General features: G+C 43.5%; 2 protein-coding genes across 5 annotated transcripts in view; both read left to right on the top strand.

Annotated features, from left to right (window-relative positions):
• Window positions 1-1,177: 1,177 nt before the first annotated feature.
• Window positions 1,178-12,664, top strand: RNPS1 (RNA binding protein with serine rich domain 1). 4 transcript variants are annotated; one of them, XM_034430283.3, is made up of 8 exons: window positions 1,178-1,279; window positions 3,873-4,047; window positions 5,272-5,427; window positions 6,262-6,453; window positions 8,352-8,454; window positions 8,979-9,132; window positions 9,996-10,137; window positions 11,819-12,664. In XM_034430283.3, the coding sequence occupies exons 2-8, from the start codon at window positions 3,977-3,979 to the stop codon at window positions 11,922-11,924; spliced, it is 924 nt and encodes a 307-aa protein (XP_034286174.1). In that variant the 5' UTR covers window positions 1,178-1,279; window positions 3,873-3,976; the 3' UTR covers window positions 11,925-12,664. The 4 variants fall into 4 exon arrangements, with proteins under 4 accessions (XP_034286174.1, XP_034286175.1, XP_087734511.1 ...); XM_034430284.3 differs by having other exon boundaries at window positions 1,235-1,490; XM_087878385.1 differs by having other exon boundaries at window positions 1,263-1,400.
• Window positions 12,665-15,632: 2,968 nt separating this feature from the next.
• Window positions 15,633-21,988, top strand: part of TELO2 (telomere maintenance 2) — a 33,781-nt gene continuing 27,425 nt past the window's right edge. Inside the window, exons 1-6 of the mRNA XM_060692935.2 lie at window positions 15,633-15,808; window positions 17,638-17,987; window positions 18,509-18,786; window positions 19,744-19,812; window positions 21,054-21,201; window positions 21,652-21,754. Of these exons, the coding sequence (XP_060548918.2) occupies window positions 15,692-15,808; window positions 17,638-17,987; window positions 18,509-18,786; window positions 19,744-19,812; window positions 21,054-21,201; window positions 21,652-21,754 (1,065 nt within the window). The 5' untranslated portion in view covers window positions 15,633-15,691. The remainder of the gene's footprint in view (window positions 15,809-17,637; window positions 17,988-18,508; window positions 18,787-19,743; window positions 19,813-21,053; window positions 21,202-21,651; window positions 21,755-21,988) is intronic.

The raw sequence follows: 21,988 nt of genomic DNA on the forward strand, positions 1-21,988 counted from the left end.
CAGAAAGATCGGCGGTTCGGCGGTTCGGCGGTTCAAATCCCTAGTACAGGTCTCCTGTGTGAACAGGGGGTTGGACTAGATGACCTCCAAGGTCCCTTCCAGCTCTGTTACTGTTACTTCACTGTAACAATCATATGTGAATAAGAGCCATTTTGGGGTAGTGGTTAAAGCACCAGGCTAGAAACCAGGTGATCGTGAGTTCTAGTCCTGCTTTAGGCATGATGAAGCCAGCTGGGTTCATCTGGAACATGCTGTGGTGCCAGTACCATATGATCTGCCACATCTGGAACCTGCTCTGATGCTGGTATGGTTTTCTCTCATCTGGAATCTGTTGTGTTGCTAGCATGGTCTTCTGCAAAATCTAGAACGTGCTGCGGCGCTAAACCCTTTCGTTTCCCAATTTGATCCACCCTCTCCCTGAAAAGATGACGAGGGCTATGTACTACAACTCCCATGACTCCAAACCATGGGAGTTGATCACAGTTGTGGTTCAACCCAAATGGGTGATGTTCGGTTGTTTGTAAAAAGGGAGCTGAGTGGAGCCTGAGTGGCGCAGCAGACTAATGCTACTGTTAAAGGTAGTATTTAGCTTCCAGCTGCCCGCAATTACTGCGAGTTCAATTCTCACTCAGCCTTCCATCCTTTCTAAGGTAGGTAAAATGAGGACCTGGTTTGTGGGGGCAATAAGCTGACTTTGTCTAAAATATACAAAAGTATGAAGGCTATTGCTTAACGCATTGTAAGCCGCCCTGAGTCTCCGGAGAAGGGCAGCATATAAATCAAAATTTTTAAAAAATGATAAATTAACAAAAAAAGAAAAAAAAAAGAAAAAAGTGGGGTGGTATTGGGTATTGGGTGGTGGTTGTTTTTTTTTTTTGCAACTTAGAACTTAGAAATAACTTTATTGTCACTTTGAACTACACTAGTCGGCATACATTAAAATGAAATTTCGTTGCATGCAGTTCTCAAAGAGTCTCCACCTCTAACACATTTATTGTTTTCGTGGTTTTGCATGCACTCATGCCTGCAAATGTAGCTTTCTTGGCGTTCTCCTAAAGGCGACCCAGTCAAGAGTAAAATTCGCGGGTCTGGCCCTTTAAAAAAAAACAACAACACAAAAGGAGGAGCCGTAACCTTGGAGACAGAGGCGTCTAAGGATTCCAGCGCCCCCTCCCTTGTCGCCGCCTTGACGCCATCCGCCTGCGCCCGGCCCTTGCGGAAGGCGGCAAACGACGTCACCGCGAGCGCGACGGAGGAGCAACGGGCGATCTCTGAGGATGTAAGTAGCGGAGAGGCGCTAATCCGTCGCCATCTGGCTCGGGGACGGCCGTGAGGGCGCCGGGAAGCGGTTCGCCGAGCCGCCGAGGGTCTTCTCAGCTGGGTCGGCCTGGTGGAGGAGCGTGAGCCCGCTTCGGGAACGCGGGAGGCCCGGGACGGAAAGTGGAGGAGGGAAGGCTTCCTCTGAATCCGGAGGACGGGGCGGCGTGCGGGTGGGTGACGTAGACCCGAGCTGGCCCCGCCCCCTTTTGGCCTCTTGCTCAAAGCAAGTTCCTGGGGGGCGGGGGGGGGCTGGAGGATCTGCTCCCCTCTTTTTGGGGGGGGGAGGGAAGGGACTGGGTTCCCCAATGATCCATTGTAGATCTCCAAAGTAATTTTTTGCACCGCTTGCAGACAAATGCTGCCCTGTAAGGTTTTGCATGGTTTGCTGTTGCTATTGCAAAAAAAAATAATATCTGATTTATTCCACTTTTTTTGGTAGAGGTTCTATGCCCCCCCCTTCAATTTTTTTTTTTAAAATTGCATTATGCACCCTTTCAATCCGGTTGGATTCTGCGTGGTTTTCAGGGTGCATAATAAGGCGGCGTGAATAATAATAATAATAATAATAATAATAATAATAATAATAATAATAATAATAATAATAATATGATACCTCGGGGTAATAAAAGTCAAGTTTTGCATTGGGTGGTTTCCAACTGGTCCGCCAACTTTCCAAAAGGCCACATGGGTATGTGGTAAGATAGTAAGAATAATTTATTCAGAATAAAATCTCAAGAGAGGTGCTTCCTTTTGGGACTTGTATTCTTTTCATAGCTGAGGGAAATCGAGATAGTGGTGGAGCTTTTGATACGCGGGTTGAAAAATAAAGCTAGGATAAAGAGAGTAGCAGTGAGATAAATGTGATCTGGGTGTTTTTTTTTAATCGCGCAATAAGAAAATACCTTGTTCCATCACTTAAAAAATAATTAAATTGCAGGTTTGTTTATATGCCAAAATTTATATATATTTTTAAATGTTTTAATATTTGTATTCTATGTTTTTTTTATCTTGGCTGTAAACCGAGTCCTCAGGGAGAAGGGCGGTATATAAATTGGAAATTAAATTAAATTAAATTAAATATGCCAACGAGTGTCATAACAGACTCTTTAATGTATGCCTTCCAGATGAAACGAGGGCTTATAGCATTCCAAACTAACATATTTCAGTATCTAAATAGTCAAATAATCTCATAATGCTTGTTGTGGCTCCGATATCTTAAAACCTTGTAGTACAAATTTAGCAGTTCTTTCTCTTTCCAAAAGCGTGACCCCAATCAGGTTTCCTGGAGAAATGCTTGCATATAGTTAAGTAGAATTATATGCAAATATAATTATCACCTATACAATATACTATTGTATAGAGAGTATATCTTTTAGCATGCTGCTATGTACTTTATACTGAAGATTAAAAGCTGTTGAAAAGTAATGGCATCTATAACGGCTAGGAAATAGTGCAGAATTGTTTATTTTACCCCGATTTGTTGAACAACCTGGCCTGGTTCACATGTAAAATGGAGCCATTAACCACAGATCATTCTTGTTTTGATCACACTTACCCCAAGCTCTTTAAGCAGGGGCTGTAAGTCTGGGAGCTCTGCCCCCTCCCCAATTTTATTCATGCTTAATTTTATTTATATTTAATTTTTAATTTAATGTCATATTTAAAGGTCCCATCTGCACTTGTGTCAGAAGCTCCTACAAAGCTAACCGAAGGGTGATCCCAAAGGTGCTTTTTTCAGGAGGCAACTGGACTTCCTTGGTTTTTCTTTTTCTTTTGAAGACGTTTTGCTTCTCATCCAAGAAGCTTCTTCCATTCTGACTGGATGGTGGGGAAGGGGAGGATTTATATTCCTCATTGATATTCCATTCCTCACCATCCTGTCAGAGCGGAAGAAGCTTCTTGGATGAGAAGCGAAACGTCTTCAAAAAAATAAATAAATAAGAAAGTCCAGTTGCCTCCTGAAAAAACACCTTTGGGACAACCAGGACCTGGAGGACTGAGAATCTCTACAGACTTCTGGGTTGAAAGGATTTGCAGGGGACAACACCGTTGCCCAGGGGATGCCAGAATGCCAAAAATTAGGCAGTCTTTGAGGAGCCTTTTGTGTGCCCTCCCCAAATTTAAGGACACTATTCTGGGAAATCTCTAGACAGAAAAACCTGTTTACGATAGTGGCGAAAAACCTGCGTTCTTTCTTTGTTTAGTATTAGAGGTTCTTAGAAGATATTCAAATACAGTATCTTGTAAAATGCACAATATAGATCAGTGTTTGTGGACTTTCAGCTCCCAGAATTCTCCAGCCAACCAGCTCCCAGAATTCTCCAGTCCGCACAAATTAAAGTTGCTCAGGATTGGGAACACTGATTTAAATTGTTCAGCAGGTGCCATTTTCAGTAATTTGCTGTTACGTTCACCCAGTGCTTCGGGGACTACCGTGCTTTGCATGAATATTTGCTTAGTATCGTCTGCCGTTCTTATCAAGTAGGATTTTTTTCCCCCTCCCCTTCTGCCTATATGTTAATTGTCTCTCAATGCTTTTCTCTTGTCACTAGGCTGCTCTCTGGAGCTTCTTGCACTCGCTTAGGGATCCGTTAGACGTAAGCTTTCAGATAAGTGAGGCCCCCCGCAGAGCTGCTTTGGGACTCGGAAGGGGAAAATGGAACTGTCAGGAATGAAAAAGAAGAGTTTGCTAGCCATCAAAGAAAATAATAAAAAGTCCAGCACTAGGTAATCGCTGTCTGAATTTTCAACACCTAAATTCTCCCAGGAGCTGGAGGGAGAGGGTGGCAGGGAGGGGGAGAGAGCATCGCAGCCTGCTAGGACTTTCCTAGTAGGAGAGCATGCAGTACAGACAGTACTCGACTTAACGACCACAGTTGAGCCTAACACTTCTGTTGCTAAGGGAGGCAGTTAAGTGAGTTTTGGCCCGTTTTACGACCTTTCTTGCCACAGTGGTTAAGTGAATCACTGCAGTCGTTAAGTTAGTAGCACCGTTGCCAAGCGAATTGGGCTTCCTCGTTGACTTTGCTTGTCAGAAGGGTCACAAGAGGTTACCGTATTTTTCGGACTATAAGACGCACCAATAGGTAAGTAAGGAAAAAAAAAGTTTTTGCCAGCCCCCAGGAGCACTCTGCAGGCCTCCCAAACCCTCTGCGCGCCCCATTTTTCAGAAAAACGGGCCATTTTTTGCCTGTTTTTGCAAAATACAAGGCGCGCAGAGGGCTTGGGAGGCCTGCAGAGTGCTCCTGGGGGCTGGGGGAGAGCAAAAACGCCCCCGTTTTTTTGCAAAAATGGAACGAGCAGGGCGGGGCTTCAGGAGGCCAAAAATGGCTGTATTCGGGGTATAAGATGCACCAACATTTCCACCCTCTTGGGGGGGGGGAAGGTGCGTCTTATACTCCAAAAAATATGGTGTATTCACCTTATCCTGAGCTATTGCAACTGTCATAAATAAGCTGTCCAAATTTTGACCATGTGACCCTGAGGATGCCACAATGGATCTAAGTGTGAAGAACGGTCATTTTTTCCCCCAATGCCACTGTAACTTCGAATGGTCACTAAACGAACAGACTATCTGTAATTATAGAAATGCTTCTCTTCGCTCTGCCTTTCTTTAACCCTGCTCTATAGAGGCTGGGAATTTTGTGACATCATCATGCTTTTGTTGTGGTGCGGTGGCCTAAAGACAGAGCTCTCGCCTCACAATCAGGCTTGTGAGTTCGATCCTAGGTAGAGGCAGCTATTTCTCTCTCTCTGGGCATGATGAGAATATATCTGTTGAAGAAAACTCCGCATTGGTGACAGGAAGGGCATCCGGCCAGTAAACACTCAGCTCCATTTAGTTCCCCAGACTCCACCCCGCAAGGGATTATGGGGCCGTTAAAAGGAGATGATCAGGCTTTTGTTCGGCAACTGAAGTTGGAAGATAACTCTCTGGCCTTTTTGTTAAAGGGCTCCCTCTCCGACCAAGCGCAAAGACCGGACCGAAGAAAAATCCAAGGACCGGTCCAAGGACAAACCAGCCACAAAGGAGTCTGGGGAAAAGGACCGTGGGCGTGACAAAACCCGCAAAAGGCACAGCGCCTCCAGCGGCAGCAGCACCACCAGGTAAACGGAATCCCAGCATCCTTGAAGAAGTGTGAATGCAGGGCCACCTTGTTGGTTCCCGGGAGCTAGAAACTCACTTCCTGAGGAGTTCTGTTGGGGAAGGCAGAGTTTCAGAGTTTAAAGCTGATCCCCTATCTAGATATGGGGCCCATTTCTTGTCTGTATTAACATGGAAAGTAACAGTTTTACTTGGTGCCATACATATTTACTTGGTACTGTTTGAATATGTTTTATGGTGTAAACTGCACAGAGTCACTTGTTAAGATAGATAGCTGTAGAAATCAACCAACTATCGTATTTTTCAGAGTATAAGACGCACTCCCCCCTCCCCAAAAGTGGGTGGAAATGTCTATGCATCTTATACAGCAAATATTGCGGAGGGGGGTTGGTGCGGCACTGATCAGCTGTTCTAGAATGGGCCGTGGCGGCGGCGGCAAATGAGCCGCGATTACGGCAAACAGGCTGCGGCGAACAAGCCAGGTGAATACCGGATGGATGCTGGGAGGCAGATTTTTTTTTTCTTGTTTTCCTCCTCAAAAGTTAGGTGCGTCTTATAGTCTGAAAAATATGGTAAATTATCATGTTACATATTTCCATTCACCGTGGGATGAGGAATTTTGGAGATAGTGACCAGGGAGGGTCTTCTACTTGTCTCCCATCCTTGCTGTAAGGTTTTGATAGAAATGATCTGTTAAAAAAAAAAAAAAATCTTCAATTCCTCTTTCTTTGATGTGTGTGTGTGGGGTTTATGAGGGCTCCTTGCAAGCCTTCTAGATCCCGGGAGTTTATTCTGCTCAGTTTTGGTGATAACATTTGCTGCTTGTCTTCTGTCAGGTCTCGGTCCAGTTCCACCTCCAGTTCAGGGTCAAGTTCCAGCACTGGGTCCAGCAGTGGCTCCAGTTCCTCTTCTGCGTCAAGCCGTTCGGGGAGCTCTAGCACTTCCCGTAGCTCCAGCTCCAGCAGTTCTTCAGGCTCTCCGAGCCCTTCCCGGCGTAGACATGACAATCGGAGACGGTCCCGTTCCAAGTGAGTGGGCCTTGCCTGGTGGTGGGGGATCAGGGGTGAAATCCACTTACCTTCACTACCGGTTCACAAATGGGAGCTTGCACGCAACACCTCTGCGCATGCACAGGACCTTATGCGCATATGCAGAGCATCAAAAAGGGACGTGATGATGTCCAGGCAGGTGGGTGGAGCCTCCTGCCGCCAGCGCTACCGGTTCGCTTGAGCAGGATAGAACCGGCTGCATTTCACCACTGGGGGGGAATGTATCAATCTGGACTTGGACGAGGAGACTTAAAGTCTTGGGAGTTGGGGACTATTTTTCCCCCATGGCTTTAAATCAGAGGTTCCCAGACTCTTAGGTCATTGATCCTTTTATGAAGAGTTTCAGATTATTCATTGACCCCCACATTATTTTAATAGTGATATGGATATTAACTGTAATAATGACGACAACATTATCTAAATTATTATTAACTGTAATAATGACGACAACATTATCTAAAAAGAGCCTTGGTAGTACAGTGGTCTAAAGCACCCTGTTATTAACACAGCTGCCTGCAATTACTGCAGGTTCGAATCTCGCCAAGGCTCAAGGTTGACTCAGCCTTCCATCCTTTCTAAGGTAGGTAAATTGAGAACCCAGTTTGTGGGGGCAATAAACTGACTTTGTATAAAATATACAAAAGTATGAAGGCTATTGCTTAACGCATTGTAAGTCGCCCTGAGTCTCCGGAGAAGGACGGCATATAAATCAGATTTAAAAAAAAAAAAAACATTGATCTTGGGTAGCCCATTAATCCTTGGAGGTGATGTTGACCCCTCTGGAGAACTCTGCTTTAAATCTTGGTTGGTGTAATCTTTAAAAATAACAATAGATTACATTTGCCTGAAGTGGTAAGTCATCAACAAAGAGTTATAATGCAAAACAGTGTAGACAAAACCCTCATTGTGGCTCAGTTTTGTGTTTGAACACCTCAAATTCCTTACATGATTTAGTAGAATGTAAATGCCATGTATTTCTTTTTAAAATTAACTTTTTAAAAGACCTAAAAATCAGGATTTTGCTAGCACCTTTTATGACTAACACATTTTATTAAAAGGCAAAAGCTTTCAAGAGATATAGCTCCTTTTATCAGATGCAGAGTAGCCAGACTGATGTAGGATTTACACTGGGGTGAGGTGGGAGGGGAGGGGAGTTTGATTTATGCAAATGTAAACACAATGGTTGTTTTAATCACATTGCGATTGTTAATTGATAAGGTCCTGGTAATCATCTGAATTTGCATGATCAGCTTATCTGCTCTCCTTCCCCCATCTTCCCCCATTTTAAGTCCTGCACCTAACTGCTCTGCATCTGATGATGAGAGCTGCAGCTCATGAAAGCTGGTGCCATTTTTTTTTTTTTAATTTGATTTATATGCCGCCCTTCTCGGAGACTCAGGGCGGCTTACAATGCATTAAGCAATAGCCTTCATTCTTTTGTATATTTTATACAAAGTCAGCTTATTGCCCCCACAAACTGGGTCCTCATTTCACCTACCTTAGAAAGGATGGAAGGCTGAGTCAACCTTGAGCCTTGGCGAGATTTGAACCTGCAGTAATTGCAGGCAGCTGGTCTTAATAACAGGGTGCACTAAACCACTGTACTATCAAGGCTCTCTTTTTTTAAAATTTAATTTAATTTAATTTTTTAATTTAATAAGATTTATTAATCAGAAGAGATGCTACCAAACTGCTGATGTTTTTGTGCTACCATAGATTTAATACAGCTGTCTTCCTGCCGTGTCCTAAGATCCAGCGTGGAAAAGTACATTGTTCAGACACGCTGTTGTTTAAATAGCATGCCATTGAAATGGTAGCCAGCAACTGACTTTTACTACAAGCTTGCTCATTAGAAAATGATCTCTGTTTTCTCCAAGGTCTAAACCACCCAAGAGAGATGAAAAAGAACGGAAGAGGAGGAGTCCCTCCCCTAAGCCCACCAAAGTTCACATCGGGAGGCTCACCAGAAACGTCACAAAGGTAATTGCAACCACAGGCACTTAATTGGATTCGAAAAGAAGAAAAATGAGACCTTGAAAGAGCAGAATCAAAGTCGTCATTAATTTGGGAATGTGGAGTCAAATTGTAAAAGAACTTAGGCTGAGAATTCACGAAAACATGAGTTTCAAGAGGAATCACTCCGGCCTGCTCCATTGTTACCTGTTTCCGTTGGTTCTCCATAATTTAAGAGAGATTTTTTTTCCTACTTCACATACCCAATTGCTGTCCGATGCTTTTCTAATAGTGAACCTAATTGCGCCTGTCCATTGAGCTCGCTTCTATTCCCGGTAGTATTTCTGTATTATTTTTCCTCTAAATATATACAGGAATATATTTTAGCTAAAGATAAGAAAGCAAACCTGAAACAGAAATCCCTCTGCGTGGATTTGGCTGATATGCAAAGATCTCAGTTTAAGGCACAGCTGTTCCTTATTCAATACTCTTTTAGAAGGCTAAAGATCATGGGAAATATATAGTGATGCCAGGAATTCTTTCCCTTTAAGGATCACATCATGGAAATATTTTCTACTTACGGAAAGATCAAGATGATTGATATGCCATCTGATAGGCTCAACCCTCACCTTTCCAGAGGCTACGCCTACGTAGAGTTTGAGAATCCAGATGATGCTGAAAAAGCATTGAAACACATGGATGGAGGTAGGTGCAGGGGTGGGTTGCTGGGGGTTTGCAGGGGTTCAGGAAAACCTCTAGCTAAGATTCTGTGCAATTCGTAGAAACCCCAAATCCCACTCCTGACTGGCCCCTCCCACCCTGCCCCTCCCAGGAGTCCCCCCGTGGCTCGTTTTGGATGCAGGTAAGTGGAGGGTGCATGCGGAGGCTCGGGGAGGGTGAAAAACGGGCCTACCGGAAGTTCAGGAAGGCCGGAAACAGGACAGTTTCCGGCCTCCAGAGGGCCTCCGGAGCCTGGAGAGGCCATTTCTGTCCTCCCGGAGGCTCAAGAAAAGCCTCTAGAGCCTGGGGAGGGCAAAAAACACACACACACACACCCGCCATGGTGCAGGAATCAGACTAGCCCACGCCCACCATGGCCACACCCACCCAGCAACCAGGCAGAGAATGCCTTGCTAAACTTTTTGAAGCCCACCCCTGAATAGGTGTCTGGAATTAAGAGGGTTCCAGATTGAGTATCAAGGAAAATTGGGGAGGGGGGGGAGGGAGCTCCTGTGGACTTCAGATGGCTGGCTGGGGAATTCTGGGGAGTTGAAATGCTCTTCCAAGTTGCCGAGGTTGAGAAACACTCTTTACAAAGATAACCTTGCTAATGGTTGGGCAACTTTCATCTCGTTGACACATTCTTTCTACTGACTTCCTTTCAACTGAGTGTCCATCCATTCCCCAGGCGCTCAACTCCCTGCTTTTTCTCCCTCTCCGTGTGCGCTACAAGAACAATCGCCAGCTGGCGTTTGAAGTGGGCGGAACTAGAAAATGTGGAGAACTTAGAAAATAGAGAGGTTTGGTGGTTACAGCACTCGATATTCTTTCTTCTGTGATACAAATAGGTCAAATCGATGGGCAGGAGGTTACCGCCACAGCCGTTTTAACTCCTCGTCCAAGACCTCTTCTGAGGCGTTTTACCCCTCCCAGAAGGATGTTGCTACCGCCCCCTATGTGGCGCCGCTCGCCACCACGCATGAGGAGAAGGTAGGTTGCCTTAATCAGCAATATGGATGCCAGCCCTTCCATGCTTACAGACCAAGACATAGACACTCCAGAAACGCTACTCTATGGTTGCAGGGTGCAATGGTATCTTTAAAAAGTTATCAAAATTTCTTTCTTTCTCACCTTGTACTAAACAGAATCAATGCAGGGTTATTTGGATTTTTTCTTCTTGCACTGCCATCAACTTCTGGATGTGTAATCTCTTCTCATGGCCTCCCCTTAATGGGTCTTGCATTCCTTCTGAATCCCTTCACAGTAAGACCAGGGCTATTGTGGTTAATGAGATATGCGTCTTTCTCTTCTGCTCACACACCTTCGCCAAAGCAGTATTTGTGTAGTGGAAGTGTATGTAACTTGTCGCAACACGTTTGCTAAAGTTTTCAATTGTCAGAAGGCTTCTTGAAAACCTTTCTTTGAGCGCCATTATTGTGGTCACCAAATAAAACATTAGTTTTATTAGAGAGGGAGACCTGTCCTAGATCCTTCCAAATGCACCCAAGAAACTTGAGTTTCCCGTTTAGAAAAAGGCAGACAATAAATAAACATCCTACGGAAACATCTTTGAATTGGATATACTTAGGTAAGGAAAAACCAAAAGTACACGTATAAACTGGATGAAATCAGGCTTAATAGCAGTGACTGTGAGAGGGATCTTGGAGTCTTAGTGAACAACCAGCTAAATGTGAGCCAACAGAGCGCAGCAGCAGCCAAAAAAGCCAATGCAATCCTAAATTGCATTAACAGAGGGATACAATCAGAATCAAGTGAGGTGCTAATACTATTCCATAAAGCCCTAGTAAGACCACACCTAGAGTACTGCATCCAGTTTTGGTCACCACACTATAAAAAAGATGTGGAGACTCTAGAAAGAGTGTAGAGAAGAGCAACCAGGATGATTAGGGGACTGGAGGCTAAAACATATGATGAATGGTTGCAGGAACTGGGCCTGGCTAGTCTAGTGAAGAGAAGGACCAGGGGAGACATGATAGCATCTTCCAATATTTGAGGGGCTGCCACAGAGAGGAAGGGGGTCAAGCTATTCTCCAAAGCACCTGAAGGCCAGACAAGGAATAATGGGTGGAAACGGATCACGGAGAGATTCAACCTGGAAATAAGGAGAAATTTTCTGACAATGAGAACAATCAACCCATGGAACAGAAGCTGCCTTTGGAAGTTGTGGGAGCTTCATCCCTGGAGGTTTTCAAGAAGAGACTGGACTGCCATTTGTCAGAAATGGTGTAGGGCAGTGATGGCTAACCTTTTCAGCGATGAGTGCCCAAAGCGCGCACGCGCATTCCCAAAATGCAATGCGTGTGAGCCCCCACATATGCACCTCACCCCCACGCATGGGCACACATCCCCCATGCATGCACCCCGCACAGGAGTGGCAGAATCCGAAGAACAGCTGGCCGGCGGGAGGCACACGCATGGAGAACTGAGCCGGGGCAACGGCTTGCGTGCCCACAGAGAAGGCTCTGTGTGCCACCTGTGGCACGTGTGCCATAGGTTCGCCATCACGGGTCCAGGGTCTCCTACTTGGGGGGGTGGACTAGATGACCTACAAGCTCCCTTCCAACTCTTTTAATCTGTGCTGATTATACTGTACTAAATAGATGAGGCTCTTCTTCATCTGAAGCCCTTCCATCAATCTGTTTCCTTTCAGATCTAGGTCTCCCAGGCGCAGATCCCCAGTTCGCAGGCGGTCCAGATCCAGATCTCCAGGCCGGAGGCGTCACCGCAGTCGATCCAGTTCCAACTCTTCTCGATAAAACGCAGGACTAGGCAGCTTTTTTTTTTTTTTAAGTTAAAAGCGCACCCATTTAAAACGGTCTTTTTTTTAAGAAAAAAAAATTGGAATCTGAATAAAGGAAAGGGTCGGTTTTGAAATGATAAAAACCAGCTAAGAATCTTGAATCGGATAGGGTGGAGATGTTATTTTGCTTTTGACATTCTCAAAGATAATTTGTTATTTTAGACATAAATCTTTACAATTCCAAGAAAATTGGCTGCTTCTCAAACATGCCAAAATGGCTCAGACATATATCTCAGTGTCAATATGTCTTTGTTCCCTTTCACTAAATAATTTTTTATACCCTCACTTTGTTTCTAATCCTCTCGCCAGCCCAAAATTACATCTTGGCCATTGGCCGTATTGATTATTGAATCTGTGATAAACTGAAAATGCCCCTTTAAATTAAACTCGTATTAGCGACACAGAAAAAAAAAACCCAGTTCCTGCCAAGAACGCTGTAAATCTTTTGCTTTTTAGAAGATGTGCAAAACACACAAGCTGAAAAATTGTATTTTCCTGATCTCTGTTTGGGAGGTGGGTGGGAGCGAGTATTTTGTGATTGGAATAACCGAGGTTTCAGTCTCTAAAAGGCCAGAGAGCATTCAGCCTGTTGTACAGTCATTACTATAAAGTTTGATTTTTGTATAACTTGGTGGCATCTTTTTGTCATGTTGTGTTTGTACTTGTGTAGAATGACAAATAAACCAGTAAGGTTTAGGGTGTGAATGAATTATTGCTCATTGAAAATTATGGTAGTCATCTTGGTTTAATATTTTAGCAAATAAGTTTGCAATAAATGCTGGGTACCACTAACAAGGATCAGAAAAGCTGTCCAGAGTGTCTAGGTTAGGCTTCCGTAACCTGGGTCAGTTAGGACTACAACTCGCAGCTAAAATGAATAGAATAGAATAGAATAGAATAGAATAGAATAGAATAGAATAGAATAGAATAGAATAGAATAGAATAGAATAGAATAGAATAGAATAGAATAGAATTCTTTATTGGCCAAGTGCGATTGAACACACAAGGAATTTGTCTTTGGTGCATATGCTCTCAGTGTACATAAAATAAAAGATGCATTCATCAAGAATCATAAGGTACAACACTTAATGATAGTCGTAGGGGACAAATGATACAAGCAACAAAATTACAGTCATACAGTCATAAGTGGAAGGAGATGGGTGGTGAGAATGATGAGAAGATTAATAGTGCAGATTTAGTAAATAGTTCGACAGTGTTGAGGGAATTATTTGTTTAGCAGAGTGATGGCGTTCGGGGAAAAACTGTTCTTGTGTCTAGTTGTTCTGATGTGCAGTGCTCTATAGCATCATTTATTCCAGCATGCATGGATGGAACTATATTGGGGCGAAGATCATATATTTAATATTTTTACTCCATAAAGCAGGATTTCTCAACCTGGGCATCTTTAAGATGTCTGGATTTCCAACTCCCAGAATTAAGAAACACTGCCATGGATAGTTTTTACATACCGTAGTTGGATCTTGCAATCTCTGTTAATAATTACTGTATGTAAAGGGCAGTTAATCTCAAGTCAAAAGACTTGGATAGTAACTGGAAACGCAGTGTTGAATAAATCTTGTGTATTGAGCAAAATTACCATTGCAGTCATTTTGAAGGGGATGTTGTCTTCCAAGATGTTCAGAGAGAGTCATACTAGAGTGGTTATCAACCCATTGGTTTCTCAAGAAATCTTTATTTCTTTTTTTAAAGGGACCTCAACTCCACTCTTCTGAGGAAGTGCTGGAAATCAACGCAAACTACATTCTGCTATATGGTTAACAACAGATGTACACACATACACTCCTACTTCATTTTACATCATCATTAGATCTGATCCAGATGAAAGTGTAAATACATTAAGAGTTAATATGAGTAATTCAAATGCCCAGATAACAACATCTTGTACGTGTCACCTGTTTCATGTAGAGCAGTGGCTCCAAACCTTTTGGACATCAGTGACCACGGAGAAGGGGGGGCATAGTTTTGCTGTGCTTGTCCACTGGGTGAGGTGGGGGAATTTGGGGACCCCTGATGTAGAAGCCAAGGAACTGGCTGATACATGATGCCAAGCTGCAGTTTCAAACCCTTTCTTCACTCTTTTAAAGTGTACAAATATAGGCAGTTGTGTGGATGCAGTAACTCCTAAAATCCGGGGCAACATACGGATTACTACCATGCTTCAGTGCATTGCAAAACAAACAGCAAACAAGGAACATGTTGGTGCTTCAAAAGAATTGGAATCCAAAATTGAAATGCCCAAAATAAATTGTTTATTTTAATTTTTTTATTTATTTGTCAAGCATATATTTATTATTTATTAGTTTGATTTATATATGCCGCCCTTCTCTGGAGACTCAGGGCGGCTTACAATGCTTTTAAGCAATAGCCTTCATACTTTTGTATATACCAGCTTAGTAGGGCTTTTGGCCCCCCCTATATATAATATATATATATATATATATATAAGAAAAGAGCAAGAGTAAAAAGGAATATTGGGACTGGGACCGTAGGCGCGCTGGTGCACTTATGCATGCCCCTTACAAACCTCTTAGGAATGAGGTGAGGTCAACAGTAGACAGTCTTAAGGTTAAAGTTTTGGGGGTTTTGGGATGAAACCACAGAGTCAGGTGGTGCATTCCAGGCATTGACCACTCTGTTACTGAAGTCGTATTTTCTGCAATCGAGTTTGGAGCGGTTCACTTTGAGTTTGTATCTATTTTTTTTTTTAATTTGATTTATATGCCACCCTTCTCCGGAGACTCAGGGCGGCTTACAATGCGTTAAGCAATAGCCTTCATCCTTTTGTATATTTTATACAAAGTCAGCTTATTGCCCCCACAAACTGGGTCCTCATTTCACCTACCTTAGAAAGGATGGAAGGCTGAGTCAACCTTGAGCTTTGGAGAGATTCGAACCAGCAGAAATTGCAGGCAGCTGTGTTAATAACAGGGTGCATTAAACCACTGTACTATCAAGGCCCTATTATTGGCTCGTGTATTGTTGTGATTGAAGTTGAAGTAGTTATTGACAGGTAGGACATTGTGGCAGATAATTTTATGTACTACACTAGGTCAGACGGAAGTCGGTGTAGTTCTAAATCGTCTAAGCCCAAAATTCGAAGTCTGGTGGCATAAGGTGTTTTATTGCGGGTAGAGGAATGGAGGACTCTTCTTGTAAAATATCTCTGGACTATCTCAATTGTCATATTGAGATATTCAGATATTATTATTATATTATTGAGACATTAGCTCATATTATGTCCAATATGCAGTGTGGGTTCCAGGCAGACGAGCTGTATTCGAGAATTGGTCTAGCAAAGGTTTTGTATGCCCTAGTTTGCAGTTCAATAGGAGAAGCAGCTTCGCAAGATTAGGTTTACAACCCTTAATGCCTTTTTGGCAATGTTGTTACAGTGGGCTTTGTAAACCGACAGGCTACATTTTTCTCCCCTGAAGGATGGAACTTTTTTTAAAAAAATTCCTACTTATTGCAAACGTCCTGAATACAAGCTCTATTGGAGAATATTCTTGTATTGAGGAGCTGTCCTTTTGTTACTGTCTCTTTAAGACAGGGGGTGGGCGGGACGAAGGGCGGCCTCGCGCGCCAGTTTTAACCAGTCGTGGAGAGAGCTCATTCGTCAGGCACGCGAGAGCGGTGATAGAGTTTGGAAAGCCGGGAGCTAGAGTGGCGCTCGATGCTTAACTTCCTGTCACGAGGGAACCTATGCTGATGCCAACCGCCCCAAGTCTCTACGAAGTTGGCACAGAGAGGAGAAGTCCTAGAGCGCCCTTTGTTTTCTTCCGGAGCGAACTCGGGTCGGCGTCGTTTAAGAGGGCTAAAGTGAGTGATAAGCCAAATGTAATAAACCCCTTTGGATATAAATGAATATATATTATGTTATATATATTATATGGAATATTATATCCTCCACTGGCAGGGCTAGCTTGTGTCTGTGTTCAGGCGTTCTGGAGTTAGTAAAACACCCCTGTGGCGTTCACACGTGCATTGCTTAAAGTTGTAAATTTTGCATTGCTCCTTAAAGGCATTGCTTAAAGTTCTAAATTTTGCATTGTTTCTTAAATGCATTGCTTAGAGTTGTAAATTTTGCATTGCTCCTTAAATGCATTGCTTAAAGTTCTAAATTTTGCATTGCTTCTTAAATGCATTGCTTAGAGTTGTAAATTTTGCATTGCTTCTTAAATGCATTGCTTAAAGTTGTAAATTTTGCATTGCTCCTTAAATGCATTGCTTAAAGTTGTAAATTTTGCATTGCTCCTTAAAGGCATTGCTTAAAGTTCTAAATTTTGCATTGCTCCTTAAATGCATTGCTTAGAATTCTAAATTTTGCATTGCTTCTTAAATGCATTGTTTACAGTTGTAAATTTTGCATTGCTCTTTAAATACATTGCTTAGAGTTCTAAATTTTGCATTGCTCCTTAAATGCATTGCATTGCTTAAAGGTCTAAATTTGGTATTGCTTAAATGCATTGTTTAAAGTTGTAATGTCGTAAAAGCTGGTTCAAAACAAAATGCTAGAGAGCTGTGTAGCTTTCTCCTCACAAGTGTTGCCATAAACTAGCTAATCCTGTGTGTGTGGGGGGGAGGGGAGATATATATAGTAATATATTAAATCTGTATGCCTTATAAATGTATGGTCATTATTATAAATGTATGTTTTCCTTCCCAAAAGACCAGCCCCCCCTTAGATGGTTAATTGATGTATTTTGCAGCTCTTTCCTTATCCTAATTAGTTTCTGGTTTTTTCTTAGAGAACAGTAAATAGAATAGAATAGAATAGAATTCTTTATTGGCCAAGTGTGATTGGACACACACAAGGAATTTGTCTCTAGTGCATAAACTCTCGGTGTACATACAAGCAACAAGTGATAAATCATGATCATAGTCATTGTAAAAATACATTCATCATAAATCATAAGATACAACAACACTTAGAGATAGTCATAGGATACTAAATAAGCAATCAAGGCAAATCATACTAGGATGCTAAGTAAACAATATAAATCATAAGATATAAGCAACAAAGTTATAATCATAAGATAAGCAGGTAGGTAATCTAATGGGAAAAATAATAAGAATATCTATAGCGTCTTTTTGAGGGTAGGAGTTGAAACAGTTTATGTCCAGTATGTGAGGGAGATATTTTCCCAGCCCTCTTTTTGACTCGTGCAGTAAACAGGTCCTCAATGGAAGGCAGGTTGGTAGCCATTGTTTTTTCTGTGGTTCTAATTATCCTCTGAAGTCTGTGTCTATCTTGTTGGGTTGCAGAACCAAACCAGACAGTTATAGAGGCGCAGATGACGGACTCAATAATTCCTCTGTAGAACTGAATCAGCAGCTCCTTGGGCAGTTTGAGCTTTCTGAGTTGGCGCAAAAAGAACATTCTTTGTTGTGCTTTTTTGATGATGTTTTTTATGTTAGGTGTCCATTTTAAGTCTTGAGATATAATAGAACCTAGAAACTTGAAGATCCCTACTGTTGATAGCGTGATGCCTAGTATTGTAAGACGAGATAGTATAGGATGGTTTATCCTAAAATCTACTGTCATTTCTACAGTTTTGAGTGTGTTCAGTTCAAGATTGTTCCAGCCGCAAATGTGCTCCTACTATCTTCTGAACAGTTTATCAAACTTCTCTTTTTTTTTTTCCTAGAAGCAGCCAGGAGTAATGGATCCTAAGTTGCATGATGATGTTCGTCTGACAGTTAAAGAAGCAATTAGCACCCTATATTCTTCCAGAGATAGTGCCCAGATCCAGAAGACTTTGTGGACAATCAGGAGGTATCTTGATCAATCTGAAAATCCACCCTCCGTAAAACAGAAGGAAGAATTTACCCGCAGTCATTTTACTGCCTTTGTTCAGGGTCTGCTCAGCAACCTGAGTCCTGATTGGCCAGAGCAGTTTCCATCAGAGGAAGCCAAAGAACTGTGGGCTAGCTTCTTCATTGATGGACCAGCAGATCAATCTTTTATGGTTCTACTAGATGCTATAATTTCTGCGGAGTAAGTACAATCTCTTTATAATTATATCATTGTTTCAAAAGCTGCCTTCTTTCCCTAGAGCCGTGAAGGTGAACCTATGGTACGCATGTCAGAGGTGGCACACGTGAGCCACCGCGTGGGGCAACGGCTCACCGCATGTGAGCCGTTGCCCCAGCTCAGCTCGTGTTTCCTGCTGGCCAGCTGGTCTTTGGGTCTCTGCTGCACATGCACGGGGGGGGGGCGGGGTGCACATAAGGGACCACTCACGCATACGGTGGTGGTCGGGTGCATGCAGGGGGGGCAGGACACATGCACAGGGGGATGCATGTGTGGGAGCAGGGTGTATGTAAGGGCCGTACACGCCTGAGTGGGAGCAGGGCACATGCACGGGCCGTGCATGCATTACATTTTTGGTTCGGGTGCGTGCGCATTTGCACATGCTTGCGCTTTGGGCATTCGGTCCGGAAAAGCCATCACTGCCCTAGAGGGCTAGCCAAATAAAAGTTGCCAAAAGTTACTATGGCCGGTACTTCTCCCCGCAGGCCGAGTTTTCGTCTGAATAAAGCAGTCGATACCCTAGAGCAATTCTTGCAGCAGTCCAGACTCTCTGCTTTAATATGGGAAATCTGCAAGCAACATACAGAAACCGGTTCCCTTGTTCTGCGCGAAACGATTCTCAACAAAGTTGTATGTTTACCTGATCACTTAGGGAACAAACTCCAGGGAGGCAACCGACCAGTCTTCTACCCTCAAAATTATTTCCCGTTGCTTGGCATGGAAATTGTCCAGGTGATGGAAAGAATTTCTGGCTCGCTACGAGGTAAGCATTGACAGACAAATTAAGATGTCTAGGGGGTGAATGAAAGGACGCGGTGGCTCAGTGGCTAGGATGCTGAGCTTGTTGATCAGAAGGTCGGCAGTTCAGCGGTTCGAATCCCTAGCGCCGCGTAATGGGTGAGCTCCCGTGACTTGTCCCAGCTTCTGCCAACCTAGCAGTTCGAAAGCACGTAAAAAAAAAAATGCAAGTAGAAAAATAGGGACCACTTTTGGTGGGAAGGTAACAGCATTCCGTGCGCCTTTGGCATTTAGTCATGCCGTCCACATGACCACAGAGACATCTTCGGACAGCGCTGGCTCTTTGGCTTAGAAATGGAGATGCGCACCGCCCCCTAGAGTCAGGAATGATTAGCACATATGTGCGAGGGGAACCTTTACCTTAGGGGGTGAATAGGCAAAAACTGCTGTGAACTACTGAATGGGAGGGAAGGATGTATGAGCGAAAAAAGGAATGCATGAATATATGAGCAAAAAGAAATATAATTGCAGGAGAAAATGGTTTTTTAATTATAAGGTGTTTTCTTCTAAGAGAATTCATATAAACAGTTCTATATGCTGTGATTGAAAATAGAACTTATTCCAGTGTCTATAAATGAGCAAACTTTGATCTCCCAGACATAAAGAAATAATAGCACTTCAGCCTATCATTACTTAGACCAATGTCTTTCAATCTTGGCAACTTTAAGATAGGTGGATTTCAACTCCCAGAATTCTCCAGACAGCATGCTCAGACAGAATTCTGGGAGTTGAAGTCCATACATCTTAAAAGTTGCTAAGGTTAAGAATCACCGGCCTTGATAATGTTTATTTTCTCATCAAATGTGTTTTGGCTGGCTTGGAGAAAGTTAAAGCAGACTGAGTACTGATTAAGAAAAGGATTTTTGGGACAGAAATGGATTTGGCCAATTCCTTCACTGTTGTGCTTTTTATGTATTTCCAGATGGCTTGGATTGTTCCATCTCCTTTGTATCTCAGGTGTTAGGAAAGGTCTGTGTGCATGGAAGACAAAGTGAGTACTGTATGTAGTTATCCATGTGATATTGCTGTTTTTCTGCTGCTCAGGTTGAACGAAATATGTAAGGAGGCAGAGGTGAAATCCAGCAGGTTCTGACAGGTTCTGGAGAACCGGTAATGGAAATTTTGAGTAGTTCAGAGAACCGGCAAATACCACCTCTGGCTGGTCCCAGAGTGGGGTGGGAATGAAGATTTTGCAATATCCTTCCCCCAGGACTGGAGAGGGAATGGGGATTTTGCAGTATCCTTCCCCCAGGAGTGGGGAGGGAATGGGGATTTTGCAGTATTCTTCCCCCAGGAGTGGGGGAGGGAATGGAGATTTTGCAGTATCCTTCCCCTGCCACGCCCACCAAGCCATGCCCACAGAACCAGTAGGGGAAAATTTTGAATTTCACCCCTGAGTGGAGGGCTACCTGCAAGCCATCAGCTCTTTTTTCCTCTTCAGAATGTTACAGGTTTAAGATTGAGGATTTGAACTAAGCCAACTAAGAAGTAACATAAATATGCAGCAGGTTGTTATTGAAGGAAAGAGAGGGTGCGCCATTTTCTTATAGTCTGTGGTGCAAACAAAAATGTCTCGTGGAGCGTGATGGCTCACGTAGTTAGGGTGCTGGGTTGCAGGTTAGCAAGCTCACGTTTGAGACCTGAGAGCTGCTGCATGGCGGAGTGAGCTCCCGTCATTCGCTCCAGCTCCTTGACGGGGACGTGAAAGGAGCCCTCAGGGGCATCCCTAGGCGACAGTGATGTCACCAGCTAATCCTTTCAACGTGGAAGCGCTTTAAACGGTGCCTCCAACACAAACGGGAGGAGAACAAAAATTTCAAAGCAGAACTGGGTTGCTTTTTTTTTTTTATTTATTTAAAAAGTTTTACAAATACATTTTCACCCCGATTTCCCCCCCCAAATCCTCCCTAGCCCTCCCCTCCCCCCATGACCTCCTCAAGATGAAATCAAAATCAAAATCACATTTTATAATACTATAACCCCTAACTATTCCACCCCCTGTGTACTATTCATTTCTTCGTAAATAACATTCAGTTATTCTATCCCTATATAATACATTCAGCTAAAAGCTATCTGATATTTCCTAGGAAACTAGGAACTGGGTTGCTTTTTGATGTGACGACTCTTTTAAAAACCTTCCTTCTGAAAAGGAGCAAGGACAGCTTGTTTTATTAGTGCCGTCTCGCTTTTTCCAATCTCAAAAGTGCATGGTTTTGCTGTTTCTTAACGCAGAAGAAATCTTAGACGTTTTGGTGCCTCACCTGACCAGTCGCACTCAGTCTGATTGTATCTGGCAGAGAATCTGTTGGCGACTGTTTGAGAGCGTGCCCGATCGCTGGATGGAAGCAGTGGTCTGTGGCTTAGTCCAGGCAGTCCCAGGGTAAGAGTTACTAAGAGAAGGTTGGGGCTATGACACATGTCTTTTTCTTGTTGTGGCAATACCTGGATCTAGCACAGGGGTCAAATCCAGCAGGTTCTGACAGGTTCTGGAGAACCTGTAGCGGAAATTTTGAGCAGTTCGGAAAACTAGCAAATACTACCTCTGGCTGGCCCCAGAGTAGGGTAGGAATGGGGATTTTGCAGTATCCTTCCCCTGGAGTGGGGTGGGAATGGCGATTTTGCAGTATCCTTCGCCTGCCACACCCATCAAGCCACGGCCACAGAACCAGTAGTTTAAAAAAAAAATTGGATTTCACCACTGATCTAGCAGTACTGTGCACTTTCTAAAAAATCGATCGGTGAAGCACAAGATACAGCAGTGACTAAAAACAGCCCAGTATTCACGTAACTGAATTTTACTCGCTGACGTTGTCTTTGTCTGCCTTGCTAGGCCCGCTGTGTTGTCGCGATTGCTGGGGAATTTGGTGGTCAAAAACAAGAAGGCCCAGTTTGTGATCACACAAAAATCGTTGCTGCTTCAGTACAGCTTTCCGGTGAGTTTCTCAGTGGGGGAATTAAGGAGGTCAGTGTTGTAGCCCGTCAGCGGCCTGTGCAGCTAGTAGCTGATTCCGACAGCGAGGAGGCTGGTGTGGGCCTGCGCCAGCACCCTGTGCAGCTGGCACTCGAGTCGGATAATGAGGAGGCTGGAGAAGATGTGGTGCCAGAGGCAGGGATTCAGCCAGGGCCTTCAGAACCTCCAGAAGCTCCCATAAGTGAAGAGGAAGAAG

Source organism: Pantherophis guttatus, chromosome 14, assembly GCF_059756535.1.
Source record: "Pantherophis guttatus breed Tessera chromosome 14, ASM5975653v1, whole genome shotgun sequence".
Classification (NCBI taxonomy): Eukaryota; Metazoa; Chordata; class Lepidosauria; order Squamata; family Colubridae; genus Pantherophis; species Pantherophis guttatus.

What these genes read in the sequence shown, in the direction of transcription:
- RNPS1 (XM_034430283.3), top strand. Translation starts at nt 3,977, where the DNA reads ATGGAACTGTCAGGAATGAAAAAGAAGAGTTTGCTAGCCATCAAAGAA. An exon ending in CGGAGACGGTCCCGTTCCAA is followed by an intron (nt 6,454 to 8,351) that starts GTGAGTGGGCCT and finishes GTTTTCTCCAAG; the next exon opens with GTCTAAACCACCCAAGAGAG. An exon ending in ATTGAAACACATGGATGGAG is followed by an intron (nt 9,133 to 9,995) that starts GTAGGTGCAGGG and finishes TGATACAAATAG; the next exon opens with GTCAAATCGATGGGCAGGAG.